This window comes from Cherax quadricarinatus, chromosome 29 (genome assembly GCF_038502225.1).
Source record: "Cherax quadricarinatus isolate ZL_2023a chromosome 29, ASM3850222v1, whole genome shotgun sequence".
Taxonomy (NCBI): domain Eukaryota; kingdom Metazoa; phylum Arthropoda; class Malacostraca; order Decapoda; family Parastacidae; genus Cherax; species Cherax quadricarinatus.
The window spans coordinates 17,620,839-17,645,455 of NC_091320.1; the positions used below are offsets into that span (position 1 = coordinate 17,620,839).

Consider the following 24,617-nt stretch of genomic DNA (forward strand, 5'->3'; position numbering starts at 1 on the left):
CAGAGAGATAGTAGGAAGTATTTCTTCAGTCATAGAGTTGTAAGGCAGTGGAATAGCCTAGAAAATGACGTAGTGGAGGCAGGAACCATACACAGTTTTAAGACGAGGTTTGATAAAGCTCATGGAGCGGGGAGAGAGAGGGCCTAGTAGCAACCGGTGAAGAGGCGGGGCCAGGAGCTGGGACTCGACCCCTGCAACCACAAATAGGTGAGTACAAATAGGTGAGTACACACACTCACACACACACACTCACTCACACACTCACACACACACACACTCACTCACACACACACACACACACACACACACACACACACACACACACACACACACACACACACACACACACACTCACTCACTCACTCACACACTCACTCACACACACACACACACACACACACACACACACACACACACACACACACACACACACACACACACACACACACACACACACACACACACACACACACTCACGTACTCATATACAACAGGCCTTGTGTCTAATAGACATGTGCCTAGGACAAAATGGTAACTAACACACAAACATACACACACACACACACACACACACACACACACACACACACACACACACACACACACACACACACGCCAATAGGTGAGTACATACACACACACACACATTCTAAGATGCGTGACTAGATAGTGAGTCAGCAGCCTCACCTGGTAGGTGGTACCTAGTGCCAGTCACCTTGTACTTCTCGTCCAAGTTGGTGGCCAGGAACAAACAGTCAGGGTCAGCCAGGTAGCTGGTTGCACGTACCAGCTTGTCGTAGTTAAATTCACGGTCGAAGCCCACCACTACAGCACCCACATTGGGGTCCAGACCCAGGGTGCTGCTGTGAGCCATGGCGTTGTAGATGGAGCCTTCGATTCTCTCAGGCTAAGATAATGAAAGACTGACAGTAAGAAAGATCATTACACTGCTGAAAGTTGGGAGATGAAAAATCATTATATTGGTGAAAGTTGAGTGAAAAGATCATTATACAGGTGAAAGATGAGTGATCATCTCTGCAAAGGTGTGAAAAGTTTTTCCACTTCTTGTCTTTCCACTTCCCTCCCTTGTTGTGTCTCCACTTCCCTCCCTTGTTGTGTCTCCACGTCCCTCCTGTTGTGTCTCCACTTCCCTCCCTTGTTGTGTCTCCACGTCCCTCCTGTTGTGTCTCCACTTCCCTCCCTTGTTGTGTCTCCACTTCCCTCCCTTGTTGTGTCTCCACGTCCCTCCTGTTGTGTCTCCACTTCCCTCCCTTGTTGTGTCTCCACTTCCCTCCCTTGTTGTGTCTCCACTTCCCTCCCTTGTTGTGTCTCCACTCCCCTCCCTTGTTGTGTCTCCACTTCCCTCCCTTGTTGTGTCTCCACTTCCCTCCCTTGTTGTGTCTCCACTTCCCTCCCTTGTTGTGTCTCCACTTCCCTCCCTTGTTGTGTCTCCACTTCCCTCCCTTGTTGTGTCTCCACTTCCCTCCCTTGTTGTGTCTCCACTTCCCTCCCTTGTTGTGTCTCCACTTCCCTCCCTTGTTGTCTCCACTTCCCTCCCTTGTTGTGTCTCCACTTCCCTCCCTTGTTGTGTCTCCACTTCCCTCCCTTGTTGTGTCTCCACTTCCCTCCCTTGTTGTGTCTCCACTTCCCTCCCTTGTTGTGTCTCCACTTCCCTCCCTTGTTGTGTCTCCACTTCCCTCCCTTGTTGTGTCTCCACTTCCCTCCCTTGTTGTGTCTCCACTTCCCTCCCTTGTTGTGTCTCCACTTCCCTCCCTTGTTGTGTCTCCACTTCCCTCCCTTGTTGTGTCTCCACTTCCCTCCCTTGTTGTGTCTCCACTTCCCTCCCTTGTTTTGTCTCCACTTCCCTCCTGTTGTGTCTCCACTTCCCTCCCTTGTTGTGTCTCCACTTCCCTCCCTTGTTGTGTCTCCACTTCCTTCCCTTGTTGTGTCTCCACTTCCCTCCCTTGTTGTGTCTCCACGTCCCTCCTGTTGTGTCTCCACTTCCCTCCCTTGTTGTGTCTCCACTTCCCTCCCTTGTTGTGTCTCCACTTCCCTCCCTTGTTGTGTCTCCACGTCCCTCCTGTTGTGTCTCCACTTCCCTCCCTTGTTGTGTCTCCACGTCCCTCCTGTTGTGTCCACTTCCCACCTGTTGTGTCTCCACTTCCCTCCCTTGTTGTGTCTCCACGTCCCTCCTGTTGTGTCTCCACGTCCCTCCTGTTGTGTCTCCACGTCCCTCCTGTTGTGTCTCCACGTCCCACCTGTTGTGTCTCCACTTCCCTCCCTTGTTGTGTCTCCACGTCCCTCCTGTTGTGTCTCCACTTCCCTCCTGTTGTGTCTCCACGTCCCTCCTGTTGTGTCTCCACTTCCCTCCTGTTGTGTCTCCCCGTCCCTCCTGTTGTGTCTCCACTTCCCTCCCTTGTTGTGTCTCCACTTCCCTCCCTTGTTGTGTCTCCACTTCCCTCCCTTGTTGTGTCTTTACTTCCCTCCCTTGTTGTGTCTCCACGTTCCTCCCTTGTTGTGTCTCCACGTTCCTCCCTTGTTGTGTTTCCACTTCCCTCCCTTGTTGTCCCCACGTTCCTCCCTTGTTGTGTCTCCACGTTCCTCCCTTGTTGTGTCTCCACGTTCCTCCCTTGTTGTGTCTCCACGTTCCTCCCTTGTTGTGTCTCCACGTTCCTCCCTTGTTGTGTCTCCATGTTCCTCCCTTGTTGTGTCTCCAAAGTTCCTCCCTTGTTGTGTCTCCACGTTCCTCCCTTGTTGTGTCTCCACTTCCCTCCCTTGTTGTGTCTCCACGTTCCTCCCTTGTTGTGTCTCCACGTTCCTCCCTTGTTGTGTCTCCACGTTCCTCCCTTGTTGTGTCTCCACGTTCCTCCCTTGTTGTGTCTCCACGTTCCTCCCTTGTTGTGTCTCCACGTTCCTCCCTTGTTGTGTCTCCACTTCCCTCCCTTGTTGTGTCTCCACTTCCCTCCCTTGTTGTGTCTCCGCGTTCCTCCCTTGTTGTGTACCTGGAAATTTATTACTCCTAGAGCCCCTTGGCAGGGGGGGCTGGATGAAAGACTGATAGGCACAGTGAAGAGGTGTCTCCGTAAAGTACTACACCGGAAGAGAATTAATTTGGAAAAAATTCCGTGCAGTGTTAGTGGAGGCGGAGAATTGGATAAATAATCGGCCTCTCTCGTACATGAGTGATACACCTCATGCAGATGTATTAACACCTTCTCACCTAATATGTGGAAGGAAATTGGAAGCTGCCCCTGTCTATAGGAATAATCCTGAAGAAAGTGATGAAGATTACAATGATGCGGCAGTGTTGTGTGATAAATTTAAAATGTTAAATAAAGTAATTGATCATTGGTCTAATGTGTGGCGTAAAGAATATCTTCTTACACTACGTGAACACTTTTACGGTGCGACAGAGGCAGTAAATCGACAGAACATTCAACCAGGTGACATTGTGTTAATTGACACTGAACAACATCGAACATTGTGGCCTCTGGGCAAAGTATTGACATTGTACCCAGATGCACAAGGTGTTGTCCAGAATGTCAAAGTGTTGTGTCGTGGCCAGGAAAGTTCACGCACAATTAATAAATTGATTCCCTTGGAATTAAATGGTATTCAATCAAACGTAAATGAAAATCTAAGGTAAAGTGACACGAGTGATATTGAAGATAACGCTGACCAAGTGATGCAGGAAGAGGAAATTGTAGTAAGACCTACTAGGAGAACAGCCACTCAAGCCAGAACCGGCTGGAATCGTCTCCTAGAGGAAGGAGTAATTTGAGTCATTTAGCAACGAACTCCGCCCGGGCGCATTGTGTGGAAAATGCTGTATATATTTATGGAAATACAGTATTTTATATGTAAATTGATGGTTTATATTGTATTTAATAAAAATTATATTATAAAAAATGGGAAGCTCGGTGCCTGCACAGACGAGCAGGGTAGAGTGGCCATGTTTTTTGAATGAACCTAGAAAACGTTAGTGAAAATAAGGTGTATAATTTTCGTCGCTCTAGAGGTTATATTGGGCTTACACCTCTCAAATAGGAGCCGAAATTGTTGGATGTGCATTTCTGCATAATTTGAGCATTAAATCGATGTACAGGACAGCTCCAGGAACCTCAGATAAGCTATCTAAATTATGTTTGTAATTCTGGCCAGTATTATCATCATAAATTTAGTTAGAGGGAGGTTTTTGAGTATTATACACAGTAATCTCCAGACTAATTGGTGAGTGTTATGATTATAAAATTCTCCTTCTGTTATATAAATGTGTATATATAATCATTTATTAATTTTAATATACAGTCCACAAAAATTATAATAATTTTACCAGAATTCCTGGTGTGTATGTACATTTCATTTGCAATTAATACAGGTCTAGAGCAACTTTTGGAGAGATGGTAGGCATCGAAGGGGGACGTTTTTGCGACCATGTGTCCTAAAAATTCCTACTTGTCTCTGTAACTTTGATAAATAATAATTATCTTTTTTACCATTTACTTGTATGTATGTAATGAGATTCATCCAGGTAAATGTAATTTTCCATACTTACCATCATGTAAAACAATTACAGGCTTTTGTTTTACACTCACTTGGCAGGACGGTAGTACCTCCCTGGGTGGTTGCTGTCTACCATCCTACTACCTTTAATATATATATATATATATATATATATATATATATATATATATATATATATATATATATATATATATATATATATATATATATATATATAATTGTTGGGTCTATGTTCATTACTGTCAAGGTTGAAGACCAGCTGTGACTTACCCCAACACCGATGCACTGGATTCCCACTTTCTGTATCTCCTGGGCTAGTCCCGGGCTGCCCACCAAGTACACCTTCTTGGTGAAGTTGATCTCTTTCAGGTACTGAGCCACGATGTATGGAGCACTGAGGATGTGGTCCTGCACACACACACACACACACACACACACACACACACACACACACACACACACATTAATTAAAGAAATTTTCAGAGTATTTGATTAATTTCATTTTATTACATTATATTATTACCTACATGACGGTTATGGGAATTATAATAATAATAATAATAATAATAATAATAATAATAATAATAATAATAATAATAATAATAATAATAATAATTATTATTATTATTATTATTATTATTATTATAATAATAATAATAATAATAATAATAATAATAATAATAATAATAATAATAATAATCTTTATTTCTACAAGGACATGATACAACTTACACAGACTATACCTGACATTATTAACGACATACTATATACAAAGCCTTTTGTTTTGCAGAGCATTTACGGCAAATTAGGTTAGTTTTGTCCCCAGGATGCAACCAGATGACTAACACTAAGGTAACTGTTTACTGCTAAGTGAACATGGACAACAAGTGTCTTAAACACGCCCAAATGTTTCCACCAGTACCGGGGATCGAACTGAGTGCTCTACTAGCCGAGCTACGGGATGGTTAATGGGACTCAAAGCCTATTGATTACACCGAAAATAGATATTAAGGTAAACTTTGAGTTTAAGTAAATAAATAGGTACTCTGAAAGACATACATCACAGGGAGTATATCTATGAGAAATAAAAGAGAGGTTCATAATACAGCAGTGGTTAGTGGCATGGTACACAAACCAACAGTAATAATATTGCCAGAACCGTGAGAGCCATGTCATGCAGAAACACAGGATAAGTCATAAGGAACGACTGTCAGTCAGTACACACGAGAATGTAGAGTGACTGGTAGGATGAGACAGTTAAGTCACTGAAACACTTATATATATATATATATATATATATATATATATATATATATATATATATATATATATATATATATATATATATATATATATATATGGATGTAAATGAAATCACGAAACAAGTGATTTTTAATCATTTACCAAACTGCAGCAGGCCAGGGCTCGACCTTACGAGATCTTGTCCCGCCTCAAGAGACAACACAACATGTGCATCACCTTACCACTGAGCCAGCGATCCTTCAAAGATCATGCATCTAGCCAAGCTAGATGTTTCTCGTGATCCGAGGACACTCGTGGCAGTGGTAAGGTGATGCACATGTGTTGTTTCTTAGGATGGGACAAGATGTAGTAGGGTCGAGCCCTGGCCTGCCACAGTTTGGTAAATGATTAAAAGGCACTTGTTTCATGATGTCACACACACACACACACACTCACACACACACACACACAGTCATAAGTATTACTCATCTATTGTGGTTGCATGTTGGCTCTGGATTCTGGTCTTGGATCACTGTTAGATACTGGTCACTCACTCCTACAAGCTATTACCAGAATTAGAGTAGAAATAGCATAGATAAAGTGAAGACAGTGTTGAGGAGAGTGTGAGGAGGACAGCAGACTAGCGAGGGGTAACGTAGTATTACTACCAGTAGTTATTAGCAGTATGAATACTTAGGAAGCTAGGAAGTCCTCTCTCAATGTGAGCAAAAAATAGGATAATAACCAGCAGTAATTGATACTTAAATCCAGAAAGGGCAATAAGTGGAGAGAGTAGCATTACTAGGAAAGACAACTGGGACTAAATTTGAGCCTACACGACAGAGAGGCATAACAGATCTTTCAACCACAACAACCCCTCCCCTACCCCCCTAACCATCTCTCCCTCACACACACACACACACACAAGGGTAGACACTCATAGAAGCTTTAGACCCTAGTAGCAATTTCTGCTTTTTATAACTCAGAATTACTGGTATGTATTAGCAGTATCTCCCCCTCAGACCTCCCCCATACACACATATACACACATACACACACACACACACCTGCACTAGGCAAACACACACACACACACACACCTGCACTAGGCAAATACACACACACACACACACACCCGTAAGGACCCCATTATCAAGCTGTCACTCTACCCTCAGCCTTCTTTCCCCTCCCTCCCCTTCTAATCCCATCACACACACACACCTCCCCCGCTTCTAAGGGTCGCTCATCCTTCTCTCCCCCTCCCCCCCTTGATCCCATCCCTCTCTCTCCCACACATGCACACATACACAAGCACACATACACAAGCACATATACACTTGACACAAACACATACTCCCCCTTCCCCTAACCACCTCTCCCCCTCCCCCTAGCCACCTACCCCTCCCCCAAACTATCTAACCCCTCCCCCAAACCATCTAACCCCCTTCCCCCAACCACCTCTCCCCTCCAATAACCATCCTCCCCCTCCCCCATAACCATCCATCCCCACTCCCCCTAACCATCTATTCCCCTCCCCCTAACCATCTCTCCCTCTTCCTTCTGTGGAGCAATGGGGCAACCTAGAACTAGGGTGAGAACAAAGGGCCTGAAGGACGAATCTGGGAGGGAGGACTGGGAGGCAGAGCTCAAAAAAAGGGAGGAAGACTGGGGAAGGAGGCTAGATGAGCTTACAAGGAAGATGGAGGAGAGGTTAGCAGCAGAATCCAGAAGATGGGAGCAACATGCCACAGTAGCAGAAGCCAAGATACAGAGATTAGAAGAGGAGCTGAGACATCTGAAACAGCCTAGAGACAAAGATATTACAGAAGTAGCATCAGCAATGTCTACATCAGACACAGACAACGGGTCTGAAGGGAGCATGGAAGCTAAACTGTATGCAGAGGTCCTGTCAAACCCACCTGGGGCCAAAACAAAGACAAGGAGCACACTAGGACAGAATGAGAAGTTGGAAGACATTGAAGGAACTAGGACATGTGCATGGACCTTACCAGACACTTGTGGGGGCCAGGAACAGGTGAGCAGGAAGGACAAACCAATGAGCATAGGGGCCACAGCTAGGGAAGAGACTGAAGGAAAGAACACTCCACGGGAAGGAACTAAAACACCTCAGAGGATGCAATGGGAGTCACAGTGGGAGGTAGAAAGGGAGAGATCAGTTTTTGTCTATGGGCTAGATGAAGCTAAAGGGGAAGCTTATGAGGAAAGAATGCAGGAGGAGAAAAAAGTGATTGAAGGTATCATGAAGGTGATAGGCGAGGGAGACATGACCCAGGTGGCAAATTTTCTGAGAATCGGGTGGTTCACAAAGAAAAGAAATCGGCCTCTCAAAGTAATTTTCAAGGCAGAATCAACCCAAATCATGATCCTGCATGGCTGAGAGGCAAACAGGAGTTCATGAGTGTGTACCTCGATCGAGACAGAATACAGGAGGAAAGGATGATACTGAAAGAGAGAGTTCAAAAACGAAAGGAGGAATGGGAGGAAATGAAAAAGGAGAGCAGAATAACCCAGGAACAGGTGGAAGGACAAGGACACCCCCCAGAAACACCTGCAGAAGGACTCCAACCACTACACCCCAAGGCAACTGAACAATCCAAACCAACCATCACCCACCGATCCCTCTGTTCCCACCCCCCGCACCACAAACCCTTCCCCTACAGCAACCCCCTATGGGAGCTCTTCCTCCACCTCCACTGCAACCTCCCACAGGCCCTCACCAGGGCTCCTGCTCTCCCAACCCCAGTATTCCCCCAGGACCACAGTTACAGTATTAGAACAGAAGTTGAAGGTTTGGTACACAAATGCTGATGGATTAACGAATAAATATGAGGAATGGCAAGAAAGAATCAATGAGAAGTCCCCAGACATCACAGCAGTTACAGAAACAAAACTCACAGAGACAATAACAGATGCCATCTTCCCACCAGGATACCAGATCATGAGGAAAGATAGAAGGGGCAGAGGGGAAGGAGGGGTTGCTCTGCTCGTAAAAAAACGATGGAAATTCGAGAAAATGGGAGGCATAGACGAGACAGGAGAAAGGGACTACAGAGTAGGTATACTTCAGTCTGGGGAGCACAAGGTGGTCATTGCAGTGATGTATAATCCACCACAGAACTGCAGGAGGCCAAGAGAGGAATATGAAGAGAGCAACAGAGCAATGGTGGACACACTTGCTGAAGTGGCAAGAAGAGCTCACTCCAGCAGAGCAAAGTTGCTGGTTATGGGGGATTTCAACCACAGGGAGATTGACTGGGAAAACCTGAAGCCACATGGGGGTCCTGAAACATGGAGAGCCAAGATGTTAGATGTGGTGCTGGAAAACCTCATGCACCAACATGTTAAGGACACTACCAGAGTGAGAGGGGAGGATGAACCAGCAAGATTGGACCTTGTGTTCACCCTGGGCAGTTCAGACATTGAGGACATCACATATGAGAGTCCCCAAGGAGCTAGTGACCACGTGGTTCTGTGCTTTGAATACATAGTAGAGTTGCAAGTGGAGAGAGTAACAGGAGTTGAATGGGAAAAGCCTTACTATAAAAGAGGGGACTACATAGGGTTGAGGAACTTCCTGCAGGAGGTTCCGTGGGACAGAGAACTGGCAGGAAAGCCAGTAAATGAAATGATGGAATATGTAACAACAAAATGCAAGGAGGCAGTGGAAAGGTTTATTCCCAAGGGCAACAGAAACAATGGGAAGACCAGAACGAGCCCCTGGTTTACCCGACGGTGTAAGGAGGCAAAAACAAAGTGCAATAGAGAATGGAAAAAGTACAGAAGGCAGGGAAAACATGAAAATAGGGAGATCAGTCACAGAGCCAGGAACGAGTATGCACTGGTAAGGAGGGAGGCCCAGCAACAGTATGAAAATAACATAGCATCAAAAATCAAGACTGACCCGAAACTGTTGTATAGCCACATCAGGAGGAAGACAACAGTCAAAGACCAGGTGATCAGACTGAGGACAGAAGGTGGAGAACTAAACAAGAAATGATCAGGAGGTATGTGAGGAGCTAAACAGGAGATTTAAGGAAGTTTTTACAGTAGAGACAGGAAGGGCTTTGGGAAGACAGCACAGAAGGGAACATCAAGAGGGAATATACCAACAAGTGTTGGATGACATACGAACAACCGAGGAGGAGGTGCAGAAGCTGCTAAGTGACCTTGATACCTCAAAGGCGATGGGACCAGACAACATCTCCCCATGGGTCCTTAGAGAAGGAGCAGAGATGCTGTGTGTGCCCCTAACCACAATCTTCAACACATCCCTTGAAACTGGGCAACTACCTGAGAAATGGAAGACAGCAAATGTAGTCCCCATATTTAAGAAAGGAAACAGAAATGAGGCACTAAACTACAGACCTGTGTCTCTGACATGTATTGTGTGCAAAGTCATGGAGAAGATTATCAGGAGGAGAGTGGTGGAACACCTGGAACGGAGCAAGATTATAAATGAAAACCAGCATGGGTTCATGGAAGGCAAATCCTGTGTCACAAACCTTCTGGAGTTTTATGACAAGGTAACAGAAGTAAGACACGAGAGAGAGGGGTGGGTTGATTGCGTTTTCCTAGACTGCAGGAAGGCCTTTGACACAGTTCCCCACAAGAGATTAATGCAGAAGCTGGAGGATCAGGCGAATGTAACAGGGAGGGCACTGCAATGGATCAGGGAATACCTGACAGGGAGGCAACAACGAGTCATGGTACGTGAAGAGGTATCACAGTGGACGCCTGTGACGAGCGGGGTCCCACAGGGGTCAGTTCTAGGACCAGTGCTATTTATGATATATGCAAACGACATGATGGAAGGAATAAACTCTGAAGTGTCCCTATTTGCAGATGATGTGAAGCTGATGAGAAGAATTAAATCGGATGAGGATGAGGCAGGACTGCAAAGAGACCTGGACAGGCTGGACATGTGGTCCAGAAACTGGCTTCTCGAATTCAACCCTGCCAAATGCAAAGTCATGAGGATTGGGGAGGAGCAAAGAAGACCGCAGACAGAGTATAGGCTAGGTGGACAAAGACTACAGACCTCACTCAGGGAGAAAGATCTTGGGGTGACCATAACACCGAGCACGTCACCGGGGGCACACATCAACCAAATAACTGCTGCAGCATATGGGCGCCTGGCAAACCTGAGAATAGTGTTCCGATACCTTAATAAGGAATCGTTCAAGACACTGTACACTGTGTATGTTAGGCCCATACTGGAGCATGCAGCACCAGTCTGAAACCCACCTGGTCAAGCACGTCAAGAAGTTAGAGAAAGTACAAAGGTTTGCAACAAGGCTAGTCCCAGAGCTCAGGGGAATGTCGTACGAGGAATGGTTGAGGGAAATTGGACTGACGACACTGGAGGACAGAAGGGTCAGGGGAGACATGATAGCGACATACAAGATACTGCGGGGAATAGACAAGGTGGACAGAGATAGGATGTTCCAGAGAGGGGACACAGAAACAAGGAGTCACAACTGGAAGCTGAAGACTCAGACGAGTCACAGGGACGTTAGGAAGTATTTCTTCAGTCATAGAGTCGTCAGGAAGTGGAATAGCCTAGCAGGTGAAGTAGTGGAGGCAGGAGCCATACATAGTTTTAAGAAGAGGTATGAGAAAGCTCAGGAAGCGGAGAGGGAGAGGACCTAGTAGCGATCAGTGAAGAGGCGGGGCCAAGAGCTGAGTCTCGACCCCTGCAACCACAATTAGGTGAGTAGGTGAGTACACACACACACACACACACACACACACACACACACACACACACACACACACACATCTATATATATATATATATATATATATATAGATATATATATATATATATATATATATATATATATGCAAAACAACCACTCTGAAAGAATAGAGAAATTCCAAGCGCTTTCGTGACTACTCACATTATCAAGGAACTGATAATGTGAGTAGTCACGAAAGCGCTTGGAATTTCTCTATTCTTTCAGAGTGGTTGTTTTGCATATTCTGAAATCACCTGTTTACTGTGATCTTATTGCATATATATATATATATATATATATATATATATATATATATATATATATATATATATATATATATATATATATATATATATATAAACTAAAAGAGGAGGCAGTTAGGGAAAGATATAAACAGCTATTGGAGGATAGATGGGCTAATGAGAGCATAGGCAATGGGGTCGAAGAGGTATGGGGTAGGTTTAAAAATGTAGTGTTAGAGTGTTCAGCAGAAGTTTGTGGTTACAGGAAAGTGGGTGCGGGAGGGAAGAGGAGCGATTGGTGGAATGATGATGTAAAGAGAGTAGTAAGGGAGAAAAAGCTAGCATATGAGAAGTTTTTACAAAGTAGAAGTGATGAAAGGAGGGAAGAGTATATGGAGAAAAAGAGAGAGGTTAAGAGAGTGGTGAAGCAATGTAAAAAGAGAGCAAATGAGAGAGTGGGTGAGATGTTATCAACAAATTTTGTTGAAAATAAGAAAAGCTTTTGGAGTGAGATTAACAAGTTAAGGAAGCCTAGAGAACAAATGGATTTGTCAGTTAAAAATAGGAGAGGAGAGTTATTACATGGAGAGTTAGAGATATTGGGAAGATGGAGGGAATATTTTGAGGAATTGTTAAATGTTGATGAAGATAGGGAAGCTGTGATTTCGTGTATAGGGCAAGGAGGAATAACATCTTGTAGGAGTGAGGAAGAGCCAGTTGTGAGTGTGGGGGAAGTTCGTGAGGCAGTAGGTAAAATGAAAGGGGGTAAGGCAGCCGGGATTGATGGGATAAAGATAGAAATGTTAAAAGCAGGTGGGGATATAGTTTTGGAGTGGTTGGTGCAATTATTTAATAAATGTATGGAAGTGGGTAAGGTACCTAGGGATTGGCAGAGAGCATGCATAGTTCCTTTGTATAAAGGCAAAGGGGACAAAAGAGAGTGCAAAAATTATAGGGGGATAAGTCTGTTGAGTGTACCTGGTAAAGTGAATGGTAGAGTTATTATTGAAAGAATTAAAAGTAAGACGGAGAATAGGATAGCAGATGAACAAGGAGGCTTTAGGAAAGGTAGGGGGGTGTGTGGACCAGGTGTTTACAGTGAACAGTATTTAGATAAGGCTAAAGAGGTCTTTGTGGCATTTATGGATTTGGAAAAGGCGTATGACAGGGTGGATAGGGGGGCAATGTGGCAGATGTTGCAGGTGTATGGTGTAGGAGGTAGGTTACTGAAAGCAGTGAAGAGTTTTTACGAGGATAGTAAGGCTCAAGTTAGAGTATGTAGGAAAGAGGGAAATTATTTCCCAGTAAAATAGGCCTTACACAAGGATGTGTGATGTCACCATGGTTGTTTAATATATTTATAGATGGGGTTGTATGAGAAGTAAATGCGAGGGTCTTGACAAGAGGCGTGGAGTTAAAAGATAAACAATCACACATAAAGTGGGAGTTGTCACAGTTGCACTTTGCTGATGACACTGTGCTCTTGGGAGATTCTGAAGAGAAGTTGCAGAGATTGGTGGATGAATTTGGTAGGGTGTGCAAAAGAAGAAAATTAAAAGTGAATACAAGAAAGAGTAAGGTTATGAGGATAACAAAAGATTAGGTGATGAAAGATTGGATATCAGATTGGAGGGAGAGAGTATGGAGGAGGTGAATGTATTCAGATATTTGGGAGTGGACGTGTCAGCGGATGGGTCTATGAAGGATGAGGTGAATCATAGAATTGATGAGGGGAAAAGGGTGAGTGGTGCACTTAGGAGTCTGTGGAGACAAAGAACTTTGTCCTTGGAGGCAAAGAGGGGAATGTATGAGAGTATAGTTTTACCAACGCTCTTATATGGGTGTGAAGCATGGGTGATGAATATTGCAGCGAGGAGAAGGCTGGAGGCAGTGGAGATGTCATGTCTGAGGGCAATGTGTGGTGTGAATATAATGCAGAGAATTCGTAGTTTGGAAGTTAGGAGGAGGTGCGGGATTACCAAAACTGTTGTCCAGAGGGCTGAGGAAGGGTTGTTGAGGTGGTTCGGACATGTAGAGAGAATGGAGCGAAACAGAATGACTTCAAGAGTGTATCAGTCTGTAGTGGAAGGAAGGCGGGGTAGGGGTCGGCCTAGGAAAGGTTGGAGGGAGGGGGTAAAGGAGGTTTTGTGTGCGAGGGGCTTGGACTTCCAGCAGGCGTGCGTGAGCGTGTTTGATAGGAGTGAATGGAGACGAATGGTTTTTAATACTTGACGTGCTGTTGGAGTGTGAGCAAAGTAACATTTATGAAGGGGTTCAGGGAAACCGGCAGGCCGGACTTGAGTCCTGGAGATGGGAAGTACAGTGCCTGCACTCTGAAGGAGGGGTGTTAATGTTGCAGTTTAAAAACTGTAGTGTAACGCACCCTTCTGGCAAGACAGTGATGGAGTGAATGATGGTGAAAGTTTTTCTTTTTCGGGCCAACCTGCCTTGGTGGGAATCGGCCAGTGTTTACCTGGAGTTTACCTGGAGAGAGTTCCGGGGGTCAACGCCCCCGCGGCCCGGTCTGTGACCAGGCCTCCTGGTGGATCAGAGCCTGATCAACCAGGCTGTTGCTGCTAGCTGCACGCCAACTAACGTACGAGCCACAGCCCGGCTGATCAGGAACTGACTTTAGGTGCTTGTCCAGTGCCAGCTTGAAGACTGCCAGGGGTCTGTTGGTAATCCCCCTTATGTGTGCTGGGAGGCAGTTGAACAGTCTCGGGCCCCTGACACTTATTGTATGGTCTCTTAACGTGCTAGTGACACCCCTGCTTTTCATTGGGGGGATGGTGCATCGTCTGCCAAGTCTTTTGCTTTCGTAGTGAGTGATTTTCGTGTGCAAGTTCGGTACTAGTCCCTCTAGGATTTTCCAGGTGTATATAATCATGTATCTCTCCCTCCTGCGTTCCAGGGAATACAGGTTTAGGAACCTCAAGCGCTCCCAATAATTGAGGTGTTTTATCTCCGTTATGCGCGCCGTGAAAGTTCTCTGTACATTTTCTAGGTCGGCAATTTCACCTGCCTTGAAAGGTGCTGTTAGTGTGCAGCAATATTCCAGCCTAGATAGAGCAAGTGACCTGAAGAGTGTCATCATGAGCTTGGCCTCCCTAGTTTTGAAGGTTCTCATTATCCATCCTGTCATTTTTCTAGCAGATGCGATTGATACAATGTTATGGTCCTTGAAGGTGAGATCCTCCGACATAATCACTCCCAGGTCTTTGACGTTGGTGTTTCGCTCTATTTTGTGGCCAGAATTTGTTTTGTACCCTGATGAAGATTTAATTTCCTCATGTTTACCATATCTGAGTAAAAAATAAAATAAAATACACACACACACACACACACACATATATATATATATATATATATATATATATATATATATATATATATATATATATATATATATATATATATATATATATATATATATATATATATATATATATATGTATATATATATATATATATATATATATATATATATATATATATATATATATATATATATATATATATATATATATATATATATATTACACCGGCCGTTTCCCATCGAGGTACGGTGATCCTAAAAAGAAGAAACACTTTCATCATTATTCACTCCATCACTGTGTTGCTAGGGGGATGCCAACACTATGGTTAAGAACTGCAACATATCTCCACCCCTCCTTCAGAGTGGACACTGTACTTCTCACCTCCAGGAGTCATGTCCGGCTAACAGGTTTCCCTGAATCGCTTTATAAATGTTATTTTGCTCACACTCCAACAGCACATCATGTTACAAAAAACATTTGTCTCCAGTCACTCCTCTCTAACACGCTCACGCATGCCTGCTGGAAGTATAAGTCCCTCACACACAAAACCACCTTTATCCTCACCTCCTAATCTCCAAGCTACGGATGTTCTGCACATTGCCCTTAGACATGACATCTCCATTTCCTCCTTCAACTTGTTGCAACATTCACCACCTATGCTGCACACCCATAAAAGAGTGTTGGTACCACTATACTTTCACACATTTCCCTCTTTGCTTCCATGAAAGCAGGGTGGCTCATGGCCTGGTTGGCAAAGCTCTCACTTCACACGCTGAGGATCAGGGCTCGATTCCCGGCAAGGGTAGAAACATTGGGCGTGTTTTCTAACACCGGTTGTCCATGTTCTCCCATCAATAAAATGGGTACCTGGGTATTAGTCGACTGGTGTGGGTCGCATCCTGGGACAAACTTGGCCTAATTTGCCCGAAATGCTCTGCATAACAAAGGGCTTTCTGTATAGAAGTATGTCACTGATGTCAGTTATGCCTGTACACCTTGTACATGCACTTGTAGAAAATAAAGATATTTTTATTATGGATAACATCTCCATAGACTCATCAGTGCACCACTCACCTTCTTCCCCTTCTCGTCAATTCTATGATTCACCTCGTCTTTCATAGACCCATCTACTGACAAGTCCACTCTCAAATATCTGAATACGTTCACTTTCTCCATACTCCCTCAAATCTGATATCCAATAATTCATTACCTAAATACATTGTTATCCTCATAACCTTGCTCTTTCCTATGTTCACTTTCAAATTCCTTCTTTCATATATGCTTCCAAACTCATCCACCAGCCTCTGCAACTTCTCTTCAGGATCTCCCAAAAACACAGTGTCATCAGCAAAGAGCAACTGTGACAACTCCTGCTTTATGTTAGATTCTTTATCTCTTATTTCCACACCTCTTGCCAACACCCGAGCATTCACTTCTCTTACAACCCCATTTATAAATATATTGAACAACCATGGTGACATCACGCATCCCTGTCTAAGGCCTACTTTTACTGGAAAATTATATCCCTCTCTCCTACCTGAGCCTCACTATTCTTGCAAAAACTCTTACTGTTTTCAGTAACGTACCACCTATTCCATACACTTGCAACATCTGTGCACATATTTCTCCCCTGTCCACCCTATCATATATATATGTCTTTTCCAAATCCATAAATGCCACAAAACTCTCTTCACCCTTATCTAAATACTGTTCATCTATATGTTTCACTGTAAACACTTTGTCTACACACCCCCTACCCGTCGTAAAGCCTCCTTGTTCATCTGCTATCCTGCTCTCCGTCGTACTCTTAATTCTTTCAATAATAACTCTGTCATACACTTTACAAGGTATACTTTTTACACTCTCTTTTGTCCCCTTTGTCTTTATACAAAGGAACTATATATTATCTCTGCCAGTTCCCACGTATCTTTCTCTCTTTCATATTATTTATTAAATATAAGCACCAACCACTCCAAACTATATCTCCACCTGCTTTTAACATTTCTGTTTTGATCCCATCAATCTCAGCTGCTTTATCCCATTGCATTCTACCCACAGCCTCATCCAGAAAGAGGTGCACTGATACTGGTGAAGGGATCTTGATCCAAGAAATTGGTACTACCATCCCCCTTCCTTAGATCAAGTCTAATTACCTCCCATTCCACAGGTGTTGTATAAGCCTTACAGGTTTAGCTCTTTCCCATCAATAATTCCATAAAATTCATCTCACCCGATCAACGTTGAAGCGGAGGGAGCGACACTTGTCGTAGTAGCTGTCTTGTGTCTTGGTGGAGTTGTTGGTTATGAGGAAAACATTCTTACCCATGGCCTGCAGTCTGCCTACCAACTCGGGGGCCCGGGGCATCACATCCATACCCTCAGCACCCTGCCACAGAACACCTGAAAGATATGTAAACATGAAGATAACAGACACACGACAGTAGTAACTGAAAGCTTCGGGCAGATCTAGGGTCAGATGCTCAGCAGGACTTTTCATACTGCTATTCTTCAAAAGGTTTGCTGTTTACAAGAGATGCTCTGAAGGAATGTTTTCAGTTACTGCTTTAATGTCTTTATTACCTACAACTCGTTGGTATTCTAGTGCCATATGTACATCAACACTTTCTTCAACTAGCACATGTGTCATGTGGGTTTTCGATAACGTGGATGGGTAAAAATACTCACATAGGCTGGTAGTACGTATAATATATAACGGGAAGTATGGGAAGCGCCAACAGCCGACCTGCCTCTCTCTGCTCCCTATCTTCGACTGACCCACAAGTGCCTACAGGGTGAGGGGTGTTTGAAATCCTGCTATGGTCAGCAGCAATATGAATAATCAGTCAGTGATTCATGCAGACGGTTGGTAGTGAGTCATCTACTGGTACACTGGTTACTGGTAACTGGTTACTAGGAACTGGTACTACTACTGAGAGCTCGGCGACGCTAACGTATGTCGTCCCGACATACAACTAATACAAACTAGAGATGACAGGTGTACGGCTTGGGCTGATTCTATACAATGTCAAAGTACACAACAATTGAACATTATAACATACATAAGTAGAATATTGGAATGGAAGCTTATGTAATTGAAACTGTAATAAAACTGTAATGCAATACAAGGTATAATATAGCACAACTCATCGAATGAAACTCAATGTTGGGATTACACAATAGAAGTGCTAGGGTGAGATTGACATATGCAGAATGGGTGTCATCTCTGGGAGGATCAAACTCTGTTGCACTGGCTAACTCATGCTGTATTTGAGGCAAATCTGAATTGGTAGTTACAAATGATACTTGAGGATTTCTCAATACCTGTCGTGTATGTAGGGAATAACGACATTCAGGTTGATCGTCTGACTGAGTATCAGAGGTAGAGAGTACAGGATCAGGACGATTGTCAGAGTCTGTCACATTAGTCTGGGTTGGAACATCATTATCATCACATACTAACTTCATATGATCTAAATGCAATTCTTTATACTGACCAGTACTAATTTCTCTAACCTTATACTTATTACCAGTGATATGTTCAACTACTCGATAAGGACCAACAAACTTTTGATCAAGCTTTGGCATTGCAGACGTTTTGTTAAAGTTAGTCAGCATAACTCTCAAACCTACTTTGATTTCGGACGGCTTTGCTCGAGTGTTAGCGACTCTTGTAAATTCTGCTGTTGATTTATGAAGTGTTTCACGGATTCTTCTAAAAACAGTTTGAGCTAAGCTGGTACGAGTTGCTATGAAATCATCAGGGTTGTAATTTGGTTTCGGATTAGAATATAACAACTCATAAGGCAAACGTTTATCTACACCGTACAATGCATAAAGTGGAGTGTCACCTATGGAAACATTGTAAGCAGAATTTATAGCACACTGCACATCAGGTATAACTTCATCCCAAGTTTCACTGTTGTGACTGATAGTGGCTCTCAAGACATCAAGTACTTTTTTATTGGTTCGTTCCGCTTACCCATTGCTGGCAGGATGATGAGGAACAATGGTGGATTTAGAGATCTTGTACAAGGTACACAAATTTTCAAGAATCTCATTACAGAATTCACCTCCATTATCTGTTACTAGGGACTTAGGGGTGGTATGCCTGCAGATAATGCATTCTTTAAACGCTTTAGCTACTGTCTCGGCAGTCTTATCTGCAATACGAACTAACTCACAATATCTGGTGAAATGGTCTACCATAACACATAGATGTTTGTTGCCCTGGAGGGAACATTGGAAATTAGTTAACAAATCTAGCGCAACTCTTTCCCATGGTTCGCTAGTAGTTGGATACACTTGGATTGGATTAGGGCCATTAGCATTACCTTTATGATGCATGCAGACACTACATTTCTTAACATACTCAGAAATATCAGTTGCCATACGAGGCCAAAAGTATTTCAATCTGGCTTGTTTTACTGAACGATCCATACCAGGGTGTGCAACACCTGGTACATCGTGAACTAGCTGTAAGGCTACATTCACTAGTGACTGTGGAATTACTAACTGGTATACTCTTCTGCTAGGAGTACCCAACTCAGCTGTTCGATACAGTAATTCTTGGTTCATGACAAAGTCACTGATGGGTGCTGGTGGCTTCACAGTCAGAATAAGATCTTCCTGGAGCAGGAATCGAATCACACCAGACCACATGGAATCTGCTCGTTGAGCATTCTTTACATCTTCAGCACTAAATGGAGGGTCTGCAGTTACTATACTAACATGTCGTGATAAAGCATCTGTGACTACATTTGACTTGCCAGGTAAGTGTTCAAAGGTGGGATTGAACTCTTGGATAGTCAAGGTCCATCTGGCTAACCTTCCAGTAGGTTGTTTGTTCTGAAATAAAGGTATCAGTGGAGCGTGGTCTGTCAAGACATGAACAGAGTACTGATAAATAATGTCTCAGAAGTGCTTTAAAGACCATACTATTGCTAAAGCTTCTTGCTCAGTTACTGTATAATTACGTTCAGCCTTCGTAAGGACTCGGCTAGCAAATGCAACTGTGTTGTACTTGCCATCGGTCTTCTGAGCTAGTACAGCACCTATGCCAATAGAACTAGCATCAGTTGTCAGACAGAAGGGCTTAGAAAAATCTGGAAATTTTAAAATTGGAGCAGATGTTAGCTTTTCTTTTAGAGTTTGGAATGCTCTTTCTTGACGGAAGATTCAAACGAAAGGAGCATCTTTCTTAAGCAACTCAGTTAGAGGAGCAGCTATGGAAGAAAAATTGGCAATGAAAGATCTATAAAAACCTGCTAAGCCCCCAAAGGATCTTATGGCATCAGCAGTTTTGGGAGTTGGAAAATTTAGTACTGCAGTTACTTTACTTTGGTCAGTCGTAACCCCTCTAGGAGTGACTACGTGACCAGGAAACTTAATTTCTGATCTGAAAAATTGACATTTAGATAGTTTGATCTTTAAATTGGCTTCTTCAAGCTTACCAAGTACTGCATCAAGTCTTTTCAAGTGTGTATCCACGTCTTTAGACATGACGATTACGTCATCTAAGTACACCATAAGTGCATTACCTATGAGACCTCTAAAGATATTAGTCATGAGCCTTGAGAAAATGATACGGGAGGATCATAATCCAAACGCCATATGGAGGAAGTGATAATGACCTGTAGGAGTGGAGAATGCAGTTAGCTCTTGGCTGTCCTCGTGAAGAGGGACTTGCCAAAACCCTTGTAACAAATCCAGGGTTGAAAAGACTTCGTTATCTCCAATGTTACGTAAAAGATCACCCAATACAGGGAGTGGGAAGCGATCTGGAATAGTTTTCGCATTTAACTTCCTAAAGTCAATCACTGGGCGCCAAGTACCATCCTTTTTAGGTACTAGGATCAATGGCGCATTCCAAGGTGAATTGCTAGGTGCAATAACTCCATCATCAAGCATTTGATTGATCAATTCTTCTGTGACAGCAACTTGTGAATGAGGCATTCTGTACGCAGGTATATAGATAGGTCTAATACCAGGTTCATGTGGAATACGATGGGACAATAAGTTCGTTATACCCATCTTCTCACCTGGTAAGGCAATGGCTTTACGACGTTTGTTCAACAGAGTCAACAAATGCTTGACTTCATCTGGGAAGTCAGTGGGAGCTATGTCTTTCTCCTCAACTGGTGGAACTGATTGATCCAGTGAAGTGGATGAGGTCTCCCCGGTAGAAATAGCACCGACCCACTGGTCAGGTGACTACTCATCCTCTACCTGAACAGGGTAAGGATAGTGAACAAGGTCAACAAGATTGGTATTTGCTCTGAGACGAACACTGTGACCAGAAGTGTTAGCTAGGAAGAAATGGATCTTACTATCTCTTACAACATGTAAGGATGGCTCAACAAATAGACCTTTTACTTTGCAAGAATCACTGTCAACTAGAACATTATCACCATCTGGAACACTAGAAACAACAACAGACACTCTAGTGAGGGCACTAGTAGCAACAGAAACGTCTTTCTGCAGACGGCATGTGACATCAACAAGAGATGGCATTACTAGTTGCAGGTAATCGTTTTCCGACAAGGCGTCCCCTGTGGAGAAACTACTACTTGAACTAGCAGACATTGCAGGGATAGGCTCAGCACTCAAGGTAGTCAGAGCGTCCTCGGACACTTGAGGTAACTGGACACTATCTTGCAAGTCTGAAGTTGCAGGAACACAGACAGGAGTAACAGGATCATCAGTGCCTGACCGCTTGGGTACGCTACTGGAAAATGCACTGGCCTGTAAGGACTTAATCCGAACGTCGTACTCTGCGGCAGTATGGCAGATCTCGGATCCAAGCTGGTAACCCCAAAATGGTACGATCAAGTCATCAATTTGGGCATGCCATCGATAAGGGTCGAGCACAGTGCGTAAGTCTCGCATGGAAGCAAATCCCAGTAGAAGGTCACCAGGGAAAGTAATCTGGTCGACAACAAGGAAGGAAGCAGTGAAGTCTCTACCTTGGATAGAAAAAGTGAGGGAAGTCCGACCTCGGACACGCAGGTGAGAACCAGCTACTCCACTAAGGGAGGACACATGAGTCGGTTCTACGAGAAGGACATGTCGTAACTGCTTATCCCTAAACAAACTAGACCTGATAATATTGACTTCCGCACCAGAGTCCATGAACAAATGAACGGGCTCATTATGAACAGATGCTTGCACTATAGGGCCTATGGTTGCATTGGAAGTTATGTGCAAACAAAATGGTGGATTGTCATCAGAAAAGATTTGTTCCACTTCATCCCCAAAATCATCTACGTCAGAGACGTGTGAAGCAACACCAACAGCAGGATTGTCATTCTCGAGACTGCTTAAGGCTTCAAAGGAATTGTGAACGGGGATGGTGTACTCATTATCACCTACTGTCACCATGGGACGGTTTGACTGGGGCGCTCGAATACCCCCGAATTGGAAGAATGAGCCTGGTTCTGGTTAGTTTGAGAACCACGACGTCTGTTTCCTCTACGGGTTCTGCGGTTAAGATCTGAATGGTACTCATCATCAGTTGGATCACCTTTGTAACTTGTCATGATTGTGACCAGACTTACCTGGAGTTCATTACCTTTGTAAATTGTGAGTTCATTACCTTTGTAAATTGTGAGTTCATTACCTTTGTAAATTGTGAGCTCATTACCTTTGTAAATTGTGAGTTCATTGCCTCTGTAACTTGCTCAGCTATCAAAACTTTGGAGTCCAGTCCCTGGACCAATTATGTACCTCTGTAATCTTTTGACTACCGCCCACAGGATGGGTATGGGGTGCATAATAAACATATTAAACTAACTAACTTAGGGTGACTATCAGGACAATTAATTGCAATATGGCCACGGAAACCACAGTTGTAACAAGTCCGCTGACTATGGTTACTGAATGTACTATGAATACTACGAGGTTTATAATGACTCTGTACACTGGTCCTTGGTGATAGCTGAGATGGTTGACGACCACGATTTGTCGCTGTGGCGCAAACAAGAGGTGGTGCAGACTGAGGCATAGGTGTGAAATTACTTTTGATACATGGGAAAGTACCCTGGGGGCACAAGGAACGTACATGATTTAGGGCTGTAAGTGGTTCCATCGTCACAGTTGGAGGATTAGCCTCATAAGCACACACGGAAGCAGGCGGCATTAGTTCTTTAATTGCTCCAAAAGCTGCTATTTTAGCCATCGACGTTGTGGATGGTTTCTCCTCGTCAGGGACAAAAGCTGAGGACTGGACAGCATTGATAAATGATGATAAAAGTTTGTCTAATCTAACAGCAAATGCACTCAACGATTCAATAGTCATGGGTGTAGCATTCACAAGTTCCCGACGAACGACATATGGATCAGCTGTTTTTACTGGTACAATGAAAAAACGAATCAGTTCCTCATATTGTGACCATTGTCTCGCATTTCAAGGAGATTGTAGTGATACTGGTCCTGTGGGGAGCAGCAGCAGGATAATACTGCACCACCTCTAGGGGCCCTTAACAACAACAACAGTTTGGCGTGCGTCATGGGCACCAACATATGGTGTGTGATTCTCTCCTACTTTATCCATTTATCACCGATGCAGATTACATGGTGAGTTTAAATATGTGGCCTGTAGTTATAACTTTTCTCTTGACATATGCAAGACATCACCATCCCTGTAGAAGCCATTATTAGATGTACTAGTCATTATATTTTGTTGTTGCAGAAGTACTATGAAGATTCTATGTTCAATAAAGCCTAGAGATAAGGCCTGTGTTTCTATCACAACAGAGATCAACAACGTGAACAGCAGCAGGGGACCGATGAAGAGCTTCTTTCGCAAGTCTGATAAGACTTTCCTCTGAAGGAGGACTGTCAACTAGAGCATTAACACGAGAACGAATGGCAGTAAACCATGCTTCAAGACTATGTACATGGCCATTGAATAAAGGTAATGCATCAAGGGAATCACGAGTAAAACTATAGTGTCTCAGTGTCTGGGTCGGTCTGTCAGTCCATAAGGAACTGTGAGGACTGATGACAGGAGCAGCAGTAGCCTGAGAGGTCTGAGTGTCGACATTCACTAAAGTATCACTTGACGGTATGTGAGACATAATGGCAAAGAAGTTGCACGAGAACAAATAAGGCAAAAATAATGAATAATAAAAATGACACAAAATGCTAAAATTAAAATAACAGAGATGCAACTAATTCTGCAGAAGTAATAAAAAAAAATGTCTAAGATACACTGCAAGAGGAAGGACAATTCAACTGGGCAAGATAAAAAAAATGTATTGAAATTTACAAGTAAAAATATTACTGGAGATTGAATTAAATGCAAAATGAGCTGTCTGTACTCTTGCCAAAATGAAATTAACTAATAAAACTGTAAATCAATGTAAAAAGTATAAAATAAAATCACTAAATTGTATACAACGAGAGATAACTGGGAAATTTAAATATTTTCTAAGAGTGCATAAACAAAATTAAAATATAATGCAAAGACAACATGAGGAAAAAATAAATTAATAAAATGAAAAACAAGACTCAAACAATAATGAACTGAGAATAAT

General features: G+C 43.4%; 1 protein-coding gene across 1 annotated transcript in view; it reads right to left on the reverse strand.

Moving 5' to 3' along the window:
• LOC128690372 (glycerol-3-phosphate phosphatase) overlaps window positions 1-24,617 on the reverse strand; it is a 165,154-nt gene that overhangs the window by 68,271 nt on the left and 72,266 nt on the right. Inside the window, exons 2-4 of the mRNA XM_070089631.1 lie at window positions 17,315-17,484; window positions 4,795-4,932; window positions 688-907 (exon numbers count right to left, since the gene is read on the reverse strand). Of these exons, the coding sequence (XP_069945732.1) occupies window positions 688-907; window positions 4,795-4,932; window positions 17,315-17,484 (528 nt within the window). The remainder of the gene's footprint in view (window positions 1-687; window positions 908-4,794; window positions 4,933-17,314; window positions 17,485-24,617) is intronic.